The 20,094-nt window shown below is 39.7% G+C and overlaps 1 protein-coding gene across 1 annotated transcript in view; it reads left to right on the top strand.

Moving 5' to 3' along the window:
- Positions 1 to 20,094, top strand: part of itga8 (integrin, alpha 8) — a 204,019-nt gene that overhangs the window by 51,648 nt on the left and 132,277 nt on the right. The window contains exons 7-10 of the mRNA XM_061954587.2: positions 2,332 to 2,457; positions 7,337 to 7,381; positions 8,309 to 8,352; positions 14,511 to 14,567. Of these exons, the coding sequence (XP_061810571.1) occupies positions 2,332 to 2,457; positions 7,337 to 7,381; positions 8,309 to 8,352; positions 14,511 to 14,567 (272 nt within the window). The remainder of the gene's footprint in view (positions 1 to 2,331; positions 2,458 to 7,336; positions 7,382 to 8,308; positions 8,353 to 14,510; positions 14,568 to 20,094) is intronic.

Genomic DNA, 20,094 nt, shown 5'->3' with positions numbered 1-20,094 from the left:
CACATCTGCACATTGTTTACAATCATGGCCACCAGCAGCGAGAGCGATTCGGACCGAGAAAGCGACGATTTCCCCATTAATTTGAGCGAGGATGAAAGATTCGTGGATGAGGAAAGTGAGAGTGAAGGACTAGAGGGCAGTGGGAGCGATTCAGATAGGGAAGATGCTGTGAGAGGCGGGTGGGACCTGATATTCAGCTGGGAATGACTAAAACAGTAAATAAACACAAGACATATATATACTCTACTAACCACAACACAACCAGGCTTATATTTAATATGCCACAAATTAATCCCGCATAACAAACACCTCCCCCCTCCCGTCCATATAACCCGCCAATACAACTCAAACACCTGCACAACACACTCAATCCCACAACCCAAAGTACCATTCACCTCCCCAAAGTTCATACAGCACATATATTTCCCCACAAAGTCCCCAAAGTTACGTACGTGCACATAGCGGCACGCACATACGGGCAAGCGATCAAATGTTTGGAAGCCGCAGCTGCATGCGTACTCACTGTACCGCGTCTGCGCATCCAACTCAAAGTCCTCCTGGTAAGAGTCTCTGTTGTCCCAGTTCTCCACAGGCCAATGGTAAAGCTTGACTGTCATCTTCCGGGAATGTAAACAATGAAACACCGGCTGTGTTTGTGTTGCTGCATCCGGCTTCAATACACCGCTTCCCTCCTACAGCTTTCTTCTTTGCTGTCTCCATTGTTCATTGAACAAATTGCAAAAGATTCACCAACACAGATGTCCAGAATGCTGTGGAATTTTGCGATGAAAACAGACGACTTAATAGCTGGCCACCATGCTGTCCCAAAATGTCCTCTACAATCTGTGACGTTACGCGCTGACGTCATCATACCGAGACGTTTTCAGCAGGATATTTTGCGCGGAATTTAAAATTGCACTTTAGTAAACTAACCCGGCCGTATTGGCATGTGTTGCAATGTTAAGATTTCATCATTGATATATAAACTATCAGACTGCGTGGTTGGTAGTAGTGGGTTTCAGTAGGCCTTTAAGACATGGCTAGCGGCTAAAGTCCAGCCCCAGCTGACAGTGTTTTAGCCACTAAATCACTAATCCTCGCTTCCAGTTTCTTACAAGTATCATCCCTACAGGACGAGGAATAGCTAAACATGTTTCACTACACCGTAGATCACCAGCGTCAAAATGTAAACAAACGGCATTGGTGGATCTACACCTAACATCCCCTGTAATGATACCAAGTACTTGAACGTATCTAGTCGATACTACTATGATTACGTCAATATTTTTTGGCATCACAATATATAATTATGTTTATAAACTCAGTGAATATGTCCCTGGACACATGAATACTTTAAATATGACCAATGTATAATCCTGCAACGACTTGGTATCGGATTGATACCCAAATTTGTGGTATCATCCAAAACGAATGTAAAGTATCCAAACAACAGAAGAATAAGTGATTATTAAGTGTTAACAGAAGTGTAGAAAGAACATGTTAAAAGAGAAAGTAAGCAGATATTAACAGTAAATGAACAAGTAGATGAATAATTCATTTTCTACCACTTGTCCTTAATAATGTTGACAAAATAATAGAATGGAAAATGACACAATATGTTACTGCATATGTCAGCAGCTAAATTAGGAGCCTTTGTTTGCTTACTTACTACTAAAAGACAAGTTGTCTTGTATGTTCACTATTTTATTTAAGGGCAAACTTGCAATAAGAAACATATGTTTAATGTACTGTAAGATTTTTTGTTAAAATAAAGCCAATAAGGCAATTTTTGTGGTGCCCTTTATTTAGAAAAGTACAGAAAAGTATCTAAATAATTTTGGAACCGGGACCGGTACCAACATGTTGGTATCGGGACAACACTACTATGTCATAAATCGAGTTTAATAGTGAGTTTTATGAGTCGATGTGTTATTTTGGGAGATAAACTCGGTGTTGGAGGGAAGTAAGCAATGTTTGGTAGCAGAGCTGCAAGTAGGGTTAACAGGGCGCGTTTCCTCTGCACACGATTTATGGAAAGTTGAGGGCGTCCGCAGATAAAATCATTTGTTTGTTTGAACTGCTCTTGAGCAGCAGAGCAAAGGTGGTATTTGTGTCCCTGCAAGCGGGTATAAATCAAAAACCCTTGTTGTGGAAAACGACAGATGTTTTCTTGAGAGTTTTAAGGAACATTTAGGAATATGTTTCCTCTGCTAATGATGTGTTTTACCTCACCTCAGGGATGAGGGATGTGCGGTTAGCGCCGTGCATGAACAGATGTGACATTCTAACGCGTCCTTTCCGTGTGTTTTGTGTATTAATCCGTGTGTGCAGGTCAGGTGATGACGGTGGGCGTGGCGCAGATACTGAACGGCTACTCCTCCAAGGCCGTGCTCAGACGAGTTCCAGGAGAAAAACACACCGCTGCTGCTGAGGACAAGCATGATGACAGTTACCTTGGTAACACACAATTGAAAAAACAAACAAACGAATACGCAGACAATAGTGTGTCTTTCCTGACGTGCAATCTATTGTTAGTTTGCTGAAACATGGACTGATGTGAACTTTGACCTCAGAGAGGTCATTATCTTATCTGGGGTGAGATAGGCTTTGAAATGTACGAGGTTCTTGCTGTGACATTTGAACAAATAATCCCAGAGGCTTTGAAGAATATCATCTGAAAACTGTGACGGCTTGATCTTTGAAAATTAACCGCGGCAAAGATGACCTTTGACCTTAGCCACTGAGACAGCAACAGGGAAAAAAAACAGTGTACACGTTTGGTTTTTGAAAACTAAGTCAAATACCAGGGTTTTTCTATACGATCCACTTTTTGTGTGATTCGTTTTTCTACAGACGTGTTTGTCAAAATGTGTCTCGGTTATTATTAATATGTCGAGTGGCAAAGAAATGAGTTTGCTCGCTTAACATTTTGCGTATTCAAGTGGGTTGATTTGTCAGTCTCTCTGCTTTTGTATTGAATACGACTGCAACGGTAGACACCGCGGGGCCAAAGAAAGTTGCAAGTGACAGCACTTTGATAAAGAAGGTGAGAAACACCTTTAAAACCATGAAATTACTCCTGGCTCAGTACGAAGGTGACGGCCACACAACTCTTCCCGCCCCTCCGACATATCCTTTTCTTCAGTAAAGGTAAAAGTTAGGGATGTCCGATAATGGCTTTTTGCCGATATCCGATATTCCAATATTAACCAAACCCTTAATTACCGATACTGATATCAACCGATACCGATATATACAGTCGTGGAATTAACACATTATTATGCCTAATTTGGACAACCAGGTATGGTGAAGATAAGGTCCTTTTTAAAAAAAAAAATAAGATAAATAAATTAAAAACATTTTCTTGAATAAAAAAGAAAGTAAAAAATAATATAAAAACAGTTACATAGAAACGAGTAATTAATGAAAATTAGTAAAAAATTAACTGTTAAAAGTTAGTACTAATAGTGGACCAGCAGCACGCACAATCATGTGTGCTTACGGACTGTATCCCTTGCAGACTGTATTGATATATATTGATATATAATGTAGGAACCAGAATATTAATAACAGAAAGAAACAACCCTTTTGTGTGAATGAGTTTGAATGGGGGAGGGAGGTTTTTTGGGTTGGTGTACTAATTGTAAGTGTATCTTGTGTTTTTTATGTTGATTTAATAAAAACAAAAAAAACAAAAAACGATACCGATAATAAAAAAAACGATACCGATAATTTCCGATATTACATTTCAAAGCATTTATTGGCCGATAATATCGGCCTGCCGATATTATCGACATCTCTAGTAAAAGGGATGTTAAATTTTTATTTATACATTTCATTCATCATTTGTATGTATTTCTCATATTTACTGCATGTAGAACTATAATTTTTTGCTATAAATAATAGGACAGGATAAACTTTTATTCATCCCACAACAGGGAAATTACATTGTTGCAGTGCAGGTTTTTATACACAGTACCAGAAATATAGCGTAATGAAAAACAATAAAACAGTAATAAATACTACATATAGCTCACTAATATGTACAGATGTATGTATGTATGATAGAACAGTGTCCCCAACCACCGGGCCGCGGACCGGTACGATTGGTACCGGGCCGCACAAGAAATTGAAAAAAAAATATATATATATATATATATATATATATATATATTTTATTTTTTTATTAAATCAACATAAAAAACACAATATATACATTATATATCAATATAGTCTGCAGGGATACAGTCCGTAAGCACACATGATTGTATTTCTTTATGAAAATAAAAAAAATTAAAAATAAAATTAAAAAAATACCCTATTCCCCCCCTTGGTCCGTGGGACAATTTTTCAAGCGTTGACCAAAGCGCAGCTACAAAAAGGTTGGGGACCACTGTGATAGAAGATAAAATACAGCAAAAAAACACTAACATGACGAAAAAACACCACAAAACAAAAAACATCACAGTAACCACATAAGTGTGTTGTAAAGTCTTATGGCTGTGGGTAGAAAGGACCTGCGGTAGTGCTCCTCCTTGCACTGTGGATGTAACAGTCTAATGCTGAAGGAGCTACTCAGGGCCTCTACAGTCCCCTGCATGTTGTGAGAGGGATTGGACATTATGAATGTCAACTTGGTCAGCATTCTTCTGTCAGCCACCTCCTCAATGCTGTCTAGTGGGCAGCCTAGGACGGAGTCAGCTCTCTTAATCAGTTTATTATTTAATCTGTGCCTGTCTCTGACCGTGCTGCCCCCACCCTAGCAAACAACGACATAGAACACCGCAGAAGCCACCACCGTGTCGTAAAAGGTGCGCAGCAGTGACCCGCACACCCCAAAGGTCCTCAGTCCCCTCAAGAGGTGTAGGCCACTTTGACCCTTCTTGTACACATCCAGTTTATTGTTGAGGTGAACACCCAGGTATTTAAATGAGTCCGCTATATCTGATCCCTGGATGTTCACCGGTGTGGGTGGTAGATGGTGTTTTGTGGTAAAATTTTTTGGTGTTTAGAACTGATTAATTGGATTTACATTATTTATTATAGCAAAATGTGGTCCAGTTTTCATATGATTCTATTTTCTACTGACTTTTTAAAACAGATTACGAATTACTAAAGTACTACTGTACAGGTGAAACTCCAAAACATAGAATATAGTGCAAAAGTCCATTCATTTCAGCAGTTCAACTTCAAATGTGAAACTAATGTGATTTATTGTAAACTCATTACATACAAACAGAGATACGTCAAGACTTTATTTGTTATAATTTTGATGATCACGGTTTGCAGCTTTTAAAAACCCCAAATTTTCAGAGATTTTCCATTTGAGGTTTTCATATGCTGTAAACCGTAATGATCAAAATTATATCAAAAGAAGGCTTGACATATATTGAGTTGCAACTTATAAGCTTATGAATATATTAGTTTCACCTTGTAAATCTAATTGCTGGAATAAACTAACCTTTGCACGATATTCTATATGTTCATTGTAGATGTTTTGGATCACGTTAAAGTGCGTCATTATCTCCTCAGGCTGGCTATTTGTACATTTTATTAAATGGTCTATTTTGTTTCATGCCCTTAAATATTTATTTTTATGATTAACTAGATTTTCTGCAAATGCTTTTGCACAATATGTTATAGTTATATTATAACATGTTATAGATTGGTATTTGCACAGTAATTCTGCTAACTACTGGCCTGGTATGCATACTGCAAGGTTTTCAGTTGTTTTGACATTTTTGGCATTTACAAACAAACGTTAATCCGTGGTGGTGTAACGGTAAGCGTTTCTGCCTTTCATGGCAGATGGCAAGTGTTTGATTCCTGGCTACGGTTTTGTCAAGAAGGACATTCGGCGTAAAAAACTGAGCTAAAATTATTTACTTGATTGATTTGCTGAAGTGCACCCTGACACGGGAAAAATAAAGTGGATGAATATTAACAATTACTAAGGATGATAATCTTACAAAAACTCTCAATTTGTTTTGATTTAGATACTTGGATGACGATTCCATTCATAATCGATTCGCGTTCCGAAAAAATTCTCGTGATATATTTTTTGGTATGAAACTTACAATAATACCTTTTCAAAACAGGTTATAGGTTACATAAGCTCCTCGCGGCTGCTGATGAGTAAGCACTGGGATGGCCTAAAAAAACATATTTTTTAAAATGAGTTCTTAAAAAAATAAAAAAAGATTAAATCGTTTAAAAAAAATTATGAATCAATTTACAATCTGAATAAATAATAACAAAAACAATTTTGAGCACCTCTACCAACCAAGCATATTTTTCTATGCGAACTCCAACCAGCGAGGGTGAACATTTTAAAAAACTGATCTCTTTTGCTTTTTATCTTTTGTATTTAAAAACTATATTTAATGGAACATGTCTACTGTTGTGGTGACCAAGTCTGCGGATGTTGTTCTGATTGGCTAAAATTCCCCTAAAAAATGACCAATGGGTTTTAATTTATTTAAAAAAAAAATAAAGTCATTGTTGTTTAATTAAGCTTTTCTTGTCATTTGTTTACAGTGCCAAGACTAGAATGTTGTATTCTTTGAAACATATTTTTTGTCTCTAACCAACAAGACGAAAAATATGTGTTTTCATTAGGGATGTCCGATAATGGCTTTTTGCCGATATCCGATATTGTGCAACTCTTTAATTACCGATACTGATATCAACCGATACCGATATCAACCGATATATGCAGTCGTGGAATTAACACATTATTATGCCTAATTTGGACAACCAGGTATGGTGAAGATAAGGCACTTTAAAAAAAAATTAATTAAATAAAATAAATAAATTAAAAACATTTTCTTGAATAAAAAAGAAAGTAAAACAATATAAAAACAGTTACATAGAAACTAGTAATTAATTAAAATTAGTCAAATTAACTGTTAAAGGTTAGTACTATTAGTGGACCAGCAGCACGCACAATCATGTGTGCTTACGGACTGTATCCCTTGCAGACTGTATTGATATATATTGATATATAATGTAGGAACCACAATATTAATAACAGAAAGAAACAACCCTTTTGTGTGAATGAGTGTAAATGGGGGAGGGAGTGTTTTTGTGTTGGTGCACTAATTGTAAGTGTATCTTGTGTTTTTTATGTTGATTTAATAAAATAAAAAAATAAATAAAAAAACGATACCGAAAATTTAAAAAACGATACCGATAATTTCCGATATTACTTTTTAACGCATTTATCGGCCGATAATATCGACCAGGCCGATGTTATCGGACATCCCTAGTTTTCATGTTTAAATGTTTTTAGGTCAAAATGATCTTGTGCTCATGCTGTAATGTGATCGTTTGCTAGGTTACTCTGTGGCAGTGGGGGAGTTCACAGGAGATTCGGAACAAGGTGAGAAACCCATTAATTAATCACACAAACAAAAACCCATGCAGCACCGACCACTAAAGTACACAAAGTCCAAGTGCTTGATCGTTGGACTAAAAGGGAGCCAGGTGCACAGCTGGGTGACAATGTCCGTCTCTGAACTCGAAGGCAATAATGAGAACTGTCTCTTGAATGTCTGGGTCGTGACCCCGAGGGGACACATCTTTGGGAATTACTGATAACGGGATTTCCTGTGCTCCACTTTGACTGATTAGAATGATTAGTGACAGACTCCGCAGACCTCTTCAGGTCTAGAGTTTCTTCTGGACCGAAACCCCGCAAGGCTAATGAGGCTGTTCTTGAAGGATTTAGTAGGATTTCATACCAAAAATTGCTTTCTTGAAGCTGCTTTTATTTATTACGTCTACAAAACCTTACACAAAAATGGTTTTGTGTTGTTGAGAGTTCTGTGTCGCCAATGTAAATACCTCCATTGATCATGTTCTATTGGTTTGAGCCTCTTTGCTAATCACCATTTAGGATGATTTTTACTGACTGAACTAGTATTTAAACACTTCCTCAAAGGCCCTCCTGCACAACACATGCCAGAGAGTCTTAAAAGTTACTCATGTGTTGTGGTCCCTTAGCCTTCTTCACAACCAAGAACTGGTCATAACTTAAAGTTCTAAGTGACAATGGAGCAAGGAAGTGCTTTTTTATGACCTTCTGGTTGTCGGGAAGAGTCGGGGGGCCGGAAAGTAAGGCTTGGAGTATCCCTGATTGCTTCTATATGTTAATTGCATCACAGTCACCACATGAGTACCGGATCAGTGTGTTCCCTTCTCAGTGTTTATTGTTGAAAGCCTTCGACAAACCTATGTCGAGCCCTGCCTTTGATTGTAAGTCTTTCCCACACACGTGCTAATTCAAGTCTGTTTTGGAACTTTTCAGAGCTTATAGCCGGAGTGCCCAGAGGAGCCCAGAACTTTGGATACGTGAGTACTGAGGCTGTAATGCAAAATGTAGATTACTTTATTGTGTTTTTGGAAGTATTTAGTCGAGGAAAGCATGCAGCAAGTTAAACAATGTTACGTTCACAGTGGCGTCCGTGCACATGAATGACCTTTGAACCCATGTGCGAACACCCCAGGGGACCAAAAAAAACACAAATGCACTACTTTATTAACATGATTTTTTTTTCATTCAACTACTGACTAGGGATACTTCAGGTACTTTTCACATTTGAACTGATACGGTGCCAGTTGCTGGTACCAATTTACAGTACTTTTGTGTGTGTTCATGTGTTAATAAATGATCATTGTATAATACTTAGGGATGTCCGATAATGGCTTTTTGCCGATATCCGATATTCCGATATTGTCCAACTCTTTAATTACCGATACCGATATCAACCGATACCAATATCAACCGATATATGCAGTCGTGGAATTAACACATTATTATGCCTAATTTGGACAACCAGGTATGGTGAAGATAAGGTACTTTTAAAAAAAATGAATAAAATAAAATAAGATAAATAAATTAAAAACATTTTCTTGAATAAAAAAGAAAGTAAAACAATATAAAAACAGTTACATAGAAACTAGTAATTAATGAAAATGTGTAAAATTAACTGTTAAAGGTTAGTACTATTAGTGGACCAGCAGCACACACAATCATGTGTGCTTACGGACTGTATCCCTTGCAGACTGTATTGATATATATTGATATATAATGTCGGAACCAGAATATTAATAACAGAAAGAAACAACCCTTTTGTGTGAATGAGTGTAAATGGGGGAGGGAGGTTTTTTGGGTTGGTGTACTAATTGTAAGTGTATCTTGTGTTTTTTATGTTGATTTAATAAAAAAAAACAAAAACAAAAAAACATACCGATAATAAAAAAACGATACCGATAATTTCCGATATTACATTTTAACGCATATATCGGCCTGCCGATATTATCGGACATCTCTAATAATAATACAATATTTCTTTAATTTCATATTTAACAATGAGCTGAGCACGATACCTGCTGTCCAGTTCTATCTTGATTTCTTACACTTCTGAGTCTCATTTGCAAGTATCATAGAGTAGATTTTGCATGCATTTGCACTTCCAAGATGTTAGAGGGCAGTAGTGTATAAAATATGGTTTAGTGCCTAGTCAGGAAGTAGTCTTTGTCATTAAGCTGAATCTAGTCTTTTGTTGCGACTAGGGTTGTACAGTATACCGGTATTAGTAAAGTACCGCGATACTAATGAATCATATTCGGTACTATACCGCCTCTAAAAAGTACTAGTCCCCCACACTCCCGCCCCCCCCGTAGTCGTCACGTCGTGTCATTGCTGGTTGACGAGCATGTTCGGCAGCGCACAATCACTGAGTACTTACAAGCAGATACAGTGTGTAGACAGAAAAGGGAGAACGGACGCATTTTGGCTTAAAAACTAACGGTAAAGGTGAAGTTATAACACTGAAACGCCCTCAGGAAGAAGTGCTTTAAAACATGGCTAGCTAGCAGCTAAAGTTTCTCAAAATAATCTTACTTATCTCATCATATGATATATGACTTACTTCACCAATTATTATTTATTTATTTATTTTTATTGTGATTACTTATGGAGTATATTGAGAATAAATTGAGAACAGGAAGTGAACAAAAGTTTTAGTAACTGTTATGTAAAAGAAAAGCGGTAGGATTAAATAAGCGCTGCTTCTTCCTACTCCTTTTCGAACATGTTGAAAAGAGAAACTGGAAATTGTGATGTATCATGTTGTATGCTTGCATGTTCGAAATAAACTCAAACTCAAACTCAAAGTCTGTCCGCAGTCTGCATTGTTGTAGCTACTTCTAAATCACTAATCCTCGCTCGCCTCCGTGGCAACAAATAAAGCACATTTCTTACAAGTATCATCCCTGCAGGACGAGGAATAGCTAAACATGCTTCACTACACACTGTAGCTTACCGGCGTCAAAATGTAAACAAACCCCATTGGTGGATCTAACATCCACTGTAATGATACCAACTACAGGAGCGTATCTAGTTGATACTACTGCGATTACATTGATATTTTTTGGCATCATAACATCTTTTTTGTGGTCCCCTTTATTTAGAAAAGTACTAAAAAATACCGAAATAAATTTTTTTACCGGTATCGGGACAACACTGGTTGCGACCTAACAAGTGTTTGTACTGTAAGCATTGTACTTATTACATACCAGTTGTTTGATTGTAACGTGCCTCTTAGTCATAGTTACCATTACCAAATTCAGAGGTGTAGAAATCTCAATTTAAAATGTATAATTCCAATCAGTAGCATGTATATGGCAAAACCAATGTAAATAGGTAGGGAGCTAGGGCATTTTGGAAATGTGGAGCTTTACTGTACGTTTGAGAGTTTATTTCTCAGGCATACTTGCTTGGTTGGCATGAAAAATTACATGAAGGCAGTTTGGCTGAAGTATCGAAATATTTTACCGTTTGATTTTAAGTGACCCAGTACCCGGTAGTACCAATACACTTTAGATAGTGCCTATAAAAGTACAGAATTTGGTACACATACCTAGGCGTCAGATGGTAGCGCTGTCGTCCAGCAACTTGAAGGTTCCTGGTATGAATCCAGCTATGCCATCCTAGCCACTGCCATTGTGCCCTTGGGCAAGGCACTTCAGTCACCTTGCTCCCAGTGTTGTTCACACTTGTATATGAATGTGAATGAAAGTTTGGTGGTGGTCGGAAATAGGCACAAATTGATTGCCACGTGTCCGTCAAGCTACAAATCTAGCTTACCACCAACAAAGTGTGAATGTGGAGTGAATGAATTATGATAAATAAACACAATAAAATTAGTTTTACTGCACATGAACTTCCTGCATGCATTCCTTGACATGCAAAAATCCTGTTTTGGTTCACTTGTACAAGCACAGTTGCTCATGCACATTGATAGATACATGATTGATCTCGCACAAAGTCTACATGCACAAGCGTCCACTGTCTGTTTACATGGTATAATGATTATTGGTGGTCCTTCCACTAGTTAAAGATACTTGCCACCTTGAACAACACAAAATAAAGAAAATCAATCCAATCCAATCCACTTTATTTGTATAGCACATTTAAACAACAAAAATGTTTCCAAAGTACTGCACAACAATATTAAAAACAGTATTCAAATATTATCCTTAGCTCCACCAATGACTGAATAAAAACAAAAAATAAATACGTATACAACCAATATAAAAACAATATAAAAATAAATATGATTAAAAACGATTTTAAAGGGTAAAACCAATTAAAACAATACATAAAAATCTAAATTTAAAAACATAGAGGACCACACAACTCACGTAGTGTTAAAAGCCAGAGAATAAAAGTGGGTCTTAAGACGAGACTTAAAACACTGCACTGTGGGAGCAGTTCGAAAACATGGAGGGGTAGAGTGTTCTAGAGCTTAGGACTGACCACAGAGAAGGCTCCCCTGGTTTTAAGTCTGGTCTTGGGCACCACGAGCTGGAGCTGGCCGTCGGACCTCAGAGCACGCGCAGGAGTGTAAATTTGGATGAAGTCCGAGATATAATGAGGTGCCAGTCCATGCAAAGCTTTAAAAGCAAACAGCAACATTTTAAAATCAATTCTAAAATGAACAGGGAGCCAGTGCAAAGTCTCAAGGATTGGGGTTATATGCTCGCGTTTCCTGGCCCCTGTTAAAAGTCGTGCTGCCGCGTTCTGGACTAACTGCAACCGGGGGAGAGCTTTTTGACTAATGCCAGCATAAAGTGCATTGCAGTAGTCCAGGCAACTTGAAATAAAAGCATGCATGACTTGTTCAAAAAGGTTAAAAGATAAAAACGATTTTACCTTTGTTAAAAGACAAAGATGAAAAAAAACACGATTTTAAAACGCCATTGACTTGTTTGTCAAATTTAAAATCACTGTCTATAGCAGGGGTCACCAACCTTTTTGAAACCAAGAGCTACTTCTTGGGTACTGATTAATGTGAAGGGCTACCAGTTTGATACACACTTAAATAAATTGCCAGAAATAGCCAATTTGCTCAATTTACCTTTAACTCTATGTTATTATTAATAATTAATGATATTTATCTTTGTGGAAATACTGATCATCTTAATGATTTCTCACAATAAATATATATAGAAACAGATAAATATCAATATGCAACACTTTATTTTTATATTTTCTCTAAGTGCACATTTTTCAAATTGAACATTTTCAAATGATCACTTCTAAGACAGTCTTGTGAAATCACAATATCCCATTTTAACTAGCTAGCCACTAACATTTTTTAACAAATCATGAATTACTTTGCACCATGTTTGTACAAATAATAACTCATGTAAAATACAAAAGTCAACTCTCAAATGTTTAAATAAATCATGTCACACTTTGAACTGGACACCAAATCTGTTATCTGTTTCTTTGTCAGTTAGTGAAGACCAAGTCTTTAAAATATTTTCTTGGATTTTCAAATTCTATTTGAGTTTTGTCTCTCTTAGAATTAAAAATGTCGAGCAAAGCGAGACCAGCTTGCTAGTAAATAAATACAATTTAAAAAATAGAGGCAGCTCACTGGTAAGTGCTGCTATTTGAGCTATTTTTAGAACAGGCCAGCGGGCTACTCATCTGGTCCTTACGGGCGACCTGTGTTAGTGACCCCTGGTCTATAGTGACGCCAATATATATAAATGATACGTCTATATATATAAATGACGTAAAACAATCCATGAAGCCAGTAATGTTGCAGTAATCCAGTGTTGTGAAGTCTGAATTAGTGCAGGGCAGTGTGAGTGCAGTGACAGGGAGGGTCGGGGGTTATCACTCTGAAGCAATAAAACTGCACCCTAAATTGTACAAATGTTTGTGTTCAAGTAAGCTCGGGAGCAAACTTTTTACAAAAACAATTCTTATATCGTACTCACTTTGACTAGGACTTGTTCGGTTCTGTTCACAATCCAGTGTATGGAGGCCTAAAGGGTCAAAAAGGCTCAATAATGGATGAGTAGATGAGACTTTAGGGAGCACAAATACTTGAGTGTCCCAGCTTCTGGTAACACACCAATAATAAAGAGATAGGGAACAGTTTCCAGATTTTACCGCAGTCTTTTCAGCATGTTACACGGCACCTTCCAACAACACAACATCACAACAACATGAGGAATCTCTTTTCAACAATGGATGGTTGTGGTTCACCGCTTTTCAACCTGAGCCTTGAACTTGTCAAGTGTATTCAAGATTTACGAAACTGGCATGTTAAAGTAGAGGGGGGGAAATGTACAGGAGAGGCCATAAAGTACCCTGGGGGTTACAGTACCAAACAGACATTTGTGGGTCCGCGCGGTCTGCTCAGACGCTTTATGTGGCGCTGTGTGTTTAATGGCTGTGTGCTCTTGTGGGAACGTGTCCCCGGGGCTGACTGTGTCGGTCCTCCCTAATGACACACAGCTTCCTCTGCATGTGGAGGGCGCTGACCCCGCGTCACCCCGCGTCGGCCTCTCTCAAACACGGACCATGCAGAGTACGCACATCCTGCGACTGTGTGTTTTTTAGGATGCTGGAGTGGGGTCGTGAGCTTGGTTGTGTTCATGTCCCACCACTAGGGTCACTCCCAACATCCTTTTGGGACTGGTCAAAACAAAGGTTTAATATTTGTGTTTATTCTCATTTGCTCTCCTTGTGCCTGTAGTGTGTCTTTGTAACATCTGCAATTTGCTCAACCCGTATCCTCCTGAAAGTGTGTGTGCATGTTGTGTGTGTGTGTGTGTGTGTGTGTGTGTGTGTGTGTGTGTGTGTGTGTGTGTGTGTGTGTGTGTGTGTGTGTGTGTGTGTGTGTGTGTGTGTGTGTGTGTGTTAAGCCCCCGGCTGTCTCCATGTGGTTGTTATTTTAGGTCTTATTAAGGAATTCTCAGCCTCCCCCTCCATCGCTCTCCACAAGCAGGGTTAGTTTGGGGGGAAGAAGCGGGGGTAGGGGGGTTGAAGGGGTAGAACAGAGGATGGTAATGGGGGAAGGCAGGGGAAATGAAAGGCATTTTAAGCTCGTCTTGAAACGGGGTTATTTTGTGGCGTTGTTTTGTGTGTTTGCTTAGCAGAGACAAAAAATTGCCGAGTCATCACATGAGTCGTCTTCTTGCAGGTGGTGATGATCAACTCCTCCAACCTGACCTTCATCCGGAATTTCACAGGGGAACAGGTAGGTGCATCAGTAAAAGGATGCTATGAAGGGCAGAGGTTGGAGGTATCTACAAAACCCAAAACCAATGAAGTTGGCACGTTGTGTAATTCGTAAATAAAAACAGAATACAATGATTTGCAAATCCTTTTCAGCTTATATTTAATTGAATAAACTGCAAAGACAAGACATTTAATGTTCGAACAGAGAAACTTTTTTTTTTTTTTTTGCAAATAATCATTAACTTAGAATTTAATGGCTGCAACGCATTGCAAAAAAGTTGGCACAGGGTCATTTTTACCACTGTGTTACATGGCCTTTCCCTTTAACAACACTCAGTAAATGTTTGAGAACTGAGGAGACCAATTTATGAAGTTTTTCAGGTGGAATTTTTTCCCATTCTTGCTTGATGTACAGCTTAAGTTGTTCAACAGTCCGGGGTCTCCGTTGTGGTATTTTAGGCTTCATAATGCGCCACACATTTTCAATGGGAGACAGGTCTGGACTACAGGCAGGCCAGTCTAGTACTCACGCTTTTGTACTATGAAGTCACGCTGTTGTAACACGTGGCTTGGTATTGTCTTGCTGAAATAAGCAGGGGCGTCCATGGTAACATTGCTTGGATGGCAACATATGTTGCTCCAAAACCTGTATGTACCTTTCAGCATTGATGGCGCCTTCACAGATGTGTAAGTTACCCATTCCTTGGGCACTAATACAACCCCATACCATCACAGATGCTGGCTTTTGAACTTTGCGCAAATAACAATCCGGATGGTTCTTTTCCTCTTTGTTCCGGAGGACACAACGTCCACAGTTTCTAAAAACCATTTGAAATTTGGACTCGTCAGACCACAGAACACTTTTACACTTTGCATCCGTCCATCTTAGATGAGCTCGGGCCCATTGAAGCCGGCGGCGTTTCTGGGTGTTGTTGATAAATGGCTTTCGCTTTGCATAGTGAAGTTTTAACTTGTACTTACAGATGTAGCGACGAACTGTAGTTACCGACCGTGGTTTTCTGAAGTGTTCCTGGGCCCATGTGGTGATATCCTTTACACACTGATGTCAGTTTTTGATGCAGTACTGCCTGATGGATCGAAAGTCACGGGCATTCCAATGGTACGTGCAGTGATTTCTCCAGATTCTCCAGATCTGAACCTTTTGATGAAATTACGGATCGTAGATGGTGAAATCCCTAAATTCCTTGCAATAGCTCTTTGAGATGTGTTGTTCTTAAACTGTTCGACAATTTGCTCACGCATTTGTTCACATAGTGGTGACCCTCGCCTCATCCTTGTTTGTGAATGATTGAGCATTTCATGGAAGCTGATTTTATACCCACTCATGGCACCCACCTGTTCCCAATTAGCCTGTTTACCTGTGGGATGTTCCAAATAAGTGTTTGATGAGCATTCCTCAACTTTCTCAATCTTTTTTGCCACTTGTGCCAGCTTTTTAAAAACATGTTACAGGCATCAAATTCCAAATGAGCAATATTTGCAAAAAAATAATTAAGTTTTCCAGTTTGAACATTAAATATATTGTCTTTGCAGTCTATTCAATTGAATATAGGTTGAAAAGGATTTGCAAATCATTGTATTCTGTTTTTATTTACGATTTACACAACGTGCCAACTTCACTGGTTTAGGGTTTTGTAAGTGTAGTGTGTGTGGCACTTAAACAACAACAGACAAAATATAAATGTCCAAATGTGGAATGTTTCAGTACTCTTTCCACAACGTGTTCTATAACAAGGTAAAATTCACAACAGGTGTGTGATCCATGAATGTCCTGGTTCTATTACCATGTATTTTTAAATAGTCATCTCGATCAGGATTTTCACATTTTGATGCCTCCCTGCTTGGCACTCAGCATCAAGGGTTGGAATTGGGGGTTAAATCACCAAAAATTATTCCCGGGCGCGGCCACCGCTGCTGCACACTGCTGCCTTCACCTCCCAGGGGGTGATCAAGGGTGATGGGTCAAATGCAGAGAATTATTTCGCCCCTCCTAGTGTGTGTGTGACAATCATTGGTACTTTAACTTTTTAACTTTAATCATGAGACCGAAACGGTGCCTAACAAGTGATCAAGAGCAAGAGGATGTGCTCAGAGAGAAGAGGCCACTAAGCTTAGAGGTTAAGAGTCTTTCTGGGACAATTACTTGGTCCATTCATGGCTCGCACAGCTGTAAAATTATTTTATGTAATATTCATTTCCTGTTGAGAGAACCGCAAGTTGTGTGAAAAGTAGTGACATGTGTATTGAAAAGTTGAGAAAAGATCAAATTAAATCATCCTCAAACCTTATGTGAGACAAGAACACACTTGTCTTTCTCTTTTGAAAAAGTCCAAGTAGTATAGTACAAGTCGGCTAACAATGCAGGAAATGGGGAGTCTATTAAAAAAAACATTCAAAAACCGCCATCAACGCTCCATTTGCATGCTGTCACTTATCTGCATCTTAACCAAAGGGAACTGCACCTTTTTTTGGATCGTTCACAATCATTATGAAAGACATGACGATGGATGTTATTTTTTTTCCCATTCTAAATATTAAATCAATTTGATCAAAAGCCTGCTTACAATGGAACCTATGGGAGCCGTTTGATTCTGCTTAGAAAGCCCTTAAAAACATCCAAAAGCCCCATTAGGGATGTAAATATATATGTAATGTAGTAACAAGCACATTTATAATAACATTTAATATGTACATATTTTGATCATTTTAAGCATACGCTGGGCATTAATTTAAAAAATGTATCACAACGTTTTTTGTTTTTTTTCTTCATCACTGTTTACTGCTCACTGCAGACTACCTACTCAGTGGCCTAGTGGTTAGAGTGTCCGCCCTGAGATCGGTAGGTTGTGAGTTCAAACCCCGGCCGAGTCATACCAAAGACTATAAAAATGGGACCCATTACCTCCCTGCTTGGCACTCAGCATCAAGGGTTGGAATTGGGGGTTAAATCACCAAAATGATTCCCGGGCGCGGCCACCGCTGCTGCCCACTGCTCCCCTCACCTCCCAGGGGGTGATCAAGGGTGATGGGTCAAATGCAGAGAATAATCTCGCCACACCTAGTGTGTGTGTGACAATCATTGGTACTTTAACTTTAACTTTAACTACATGAGAGCCAACAAACATAATAAAACATCACTTACTGTACAATGTCTGTTGTCATTAGGATGCAGACTGCTGGGATGTTCATATATTCCCTTTTAGATGGAAAATGTCTCATAATCTTCATGAAGAAACGGGGTGGGGGGGTGAATACGTGCTTTTTGTGTCTTTTTTCGCCAGTTATTTATTATTATTATTAGGCTTTATTTAACCAGGTAAAATCCCATTGAGATCAAAGATCTCTTTTCCAAGGGAGACCTGGCCAAGAGGGCAGCAGCAAGGTTACATTAAAAACAGTAAACAAATATATAAAACATCACATTTACAACATTAAAACTTGCTCACATGACACATGTGCATACAGACAAGGTAGACTGCAGTCCTTTCACAGAAGCTTTAAACTCATTCAACGTAACTAGGGTTTGAAGTTTAATATTCGATTGTAGGTTATTCCAAGCCTTCGGTGCCCAGTTCAGTTCTTACTTTGGGGACGACAAATTGCAGAACATTCATTGAACGAAGATTAGTTCCAGGTCCTAATGGCTCTCAAAGTGTCCAAACTTGTTGGATTACGTACTCAAATGTCTCATGTCCAGGTGAGATGCATGATTTATGATTTAGAATAAACTTGCATGGAGCAGGGAAGCGAGGAAGCAGCAGACTACTCGATGATGTGAACATGGGCACACACGGAATGATCACGTCGTTGCTATAAATAGTTTGTCTGCATTAGCGCTTATAATAACAATATTACTAATACTAGGTTAATATTCAAGTCACAAAATGTAAATGGAGTATTGTTGCCGCTTTTTGAATGGTTATTTATTGGATTTTATGGGGGAAATAGTGCAGCCCCGCTGTAGCGGACATTTAATTACGTTTAATATTTACAATGCTTTTTTTTTTTTAAATCCATCTTTTGTCATGTCTTTCATAATGATTGAGAACGATAGGCAAAATTCACCCAAAAAGTGCAGTTCCCCTTAAACCAAGGTAAACTTACTTACTTACTTAGTCCTCTTGCACTTCAGGGCGCGTAGAGCCGACCATAGCAACCAGGTCTCTCCATCTGGGTCTGTTGTGGGCAAGGTGTTGAGCTTGTGCCATAGTCACATTACAGGCCTTAAGGTCCTGGGCTAATACATCCAGCCAGCGAGTGCTGGGGGCGCCTCTAGAGCGTCTCCAGCCAGCTCGCTGCGGGTTGAAGTCCAGGATTTTGCGCGTGGGGTGTTCCCCCGGCAGGCGGATGACATGGCCATACCAGCGCACTCGCCGCATTGCTGAGAGGCTGGGAGCTGTTGGGTTAGCTCTCTTAGGGTCTTGTTGGTGACATGCTGGCTCCACGTGATGCCTTCTATCCTCCTGAGGGCTCTGGAATCAAAGCCATCTAGCCTGGCCGCCAGGATGTTATTCAACGGCCATGTTTCCGAGCCGTACAGAAGGACAGAGATGACAGAGGAATTGTAGACCCTCAACTTGGTGTCCCGAGATATGTGCCGGTGTCGCCACAACGGTCTCCACAAGGACTGCATGACGGAGGCTGCAAGGGCGCGACGGCGGTCCACCTCTCGTTTGAGGTCGCCGGTGTTGGTGACTGTCGAGCCGAGGTATCTGAAGGTAGGGACAAAGTGGACAGGGGTATCCTCAAATAAGAAGGGTGGTGGGTCTGGTCCATCGCCGATATGCATGAGTTCGGTTTTGGACCAGCTGATTTTCAGGCCGAGCTGTTTGGTCTCCTCATCAAACACACCGAGGGCCTCCCTGAGCTGGTCAGCGGTCTCACTGAACAGGGTGGTGTCATCGGCGTATTCGAGGTCCTTTAGGGTGTAGTTTCCAAGTGACACCCCGGGGACTCGCACACAGACTCTGGACATCAGGTGGTCGATGACACAGTTAAATAGTTCTGGTGCGGCAACACAGCCTTGCCTGACCCCGCTGTTGATGGGGAACCACTCAGAGTCTTTACAGCTCACACGCACAGAGCTTTCTGCACCCTGATACAACTGCTGAAAGAGTGTGGTGATTTTAGTTGGGACTCCGAGGGACTTCAGGATGTTCCAGAGGGACCCGTGGTCCACAGTGTCGAAGGCAGCCTTAAGGTCAATGAAGGCAATGTAGAGGTGCCGGTCCTTTCTGAACTCCCGGGCCTTTTCTATTAAGAGCCGGATGGCAGAGATGTGATCCGTGGTGGAACGATTGGGCATGAAGCCGGCCTGTTCTTGGCGGCGTCTGCTTCTGGTTGCAGGTAGAGCTCTGGGTGAGTAATATGCGGGTAAAGAGTTTACCGGGGATGGAGAGGAGTGTGATCCCTCTATGGTTGCTGCAGGTCAGCTGGTCTCCCTTATGCTTCCAAAATGGTAGTATAATGCCCCGCCTCCAGTCATCAGGCAGCGACTCAGAGACCTACACATGGTTGATGATCTG

Source organism: Nerophis lumbriciformis, linkage group LG04, assembly GCF_033978685.3.
Source record: "Nerophis lumbriciformis linkage group LG04, RoL_Nlum_v2.1, whole genome shotgun sequence".
Classification (NCBI taxonomy): Eukaryota; Metazoa; Chordata; class Actinopteri; order Syngnathiformes; family Syngnathidae; genus Nerophis; species Nerophis lumbriciformis.
Note: the sequence above shows the minus strand (reverse complement) of the source record. Positions and strands in the feature narration are given on the sequence as shown.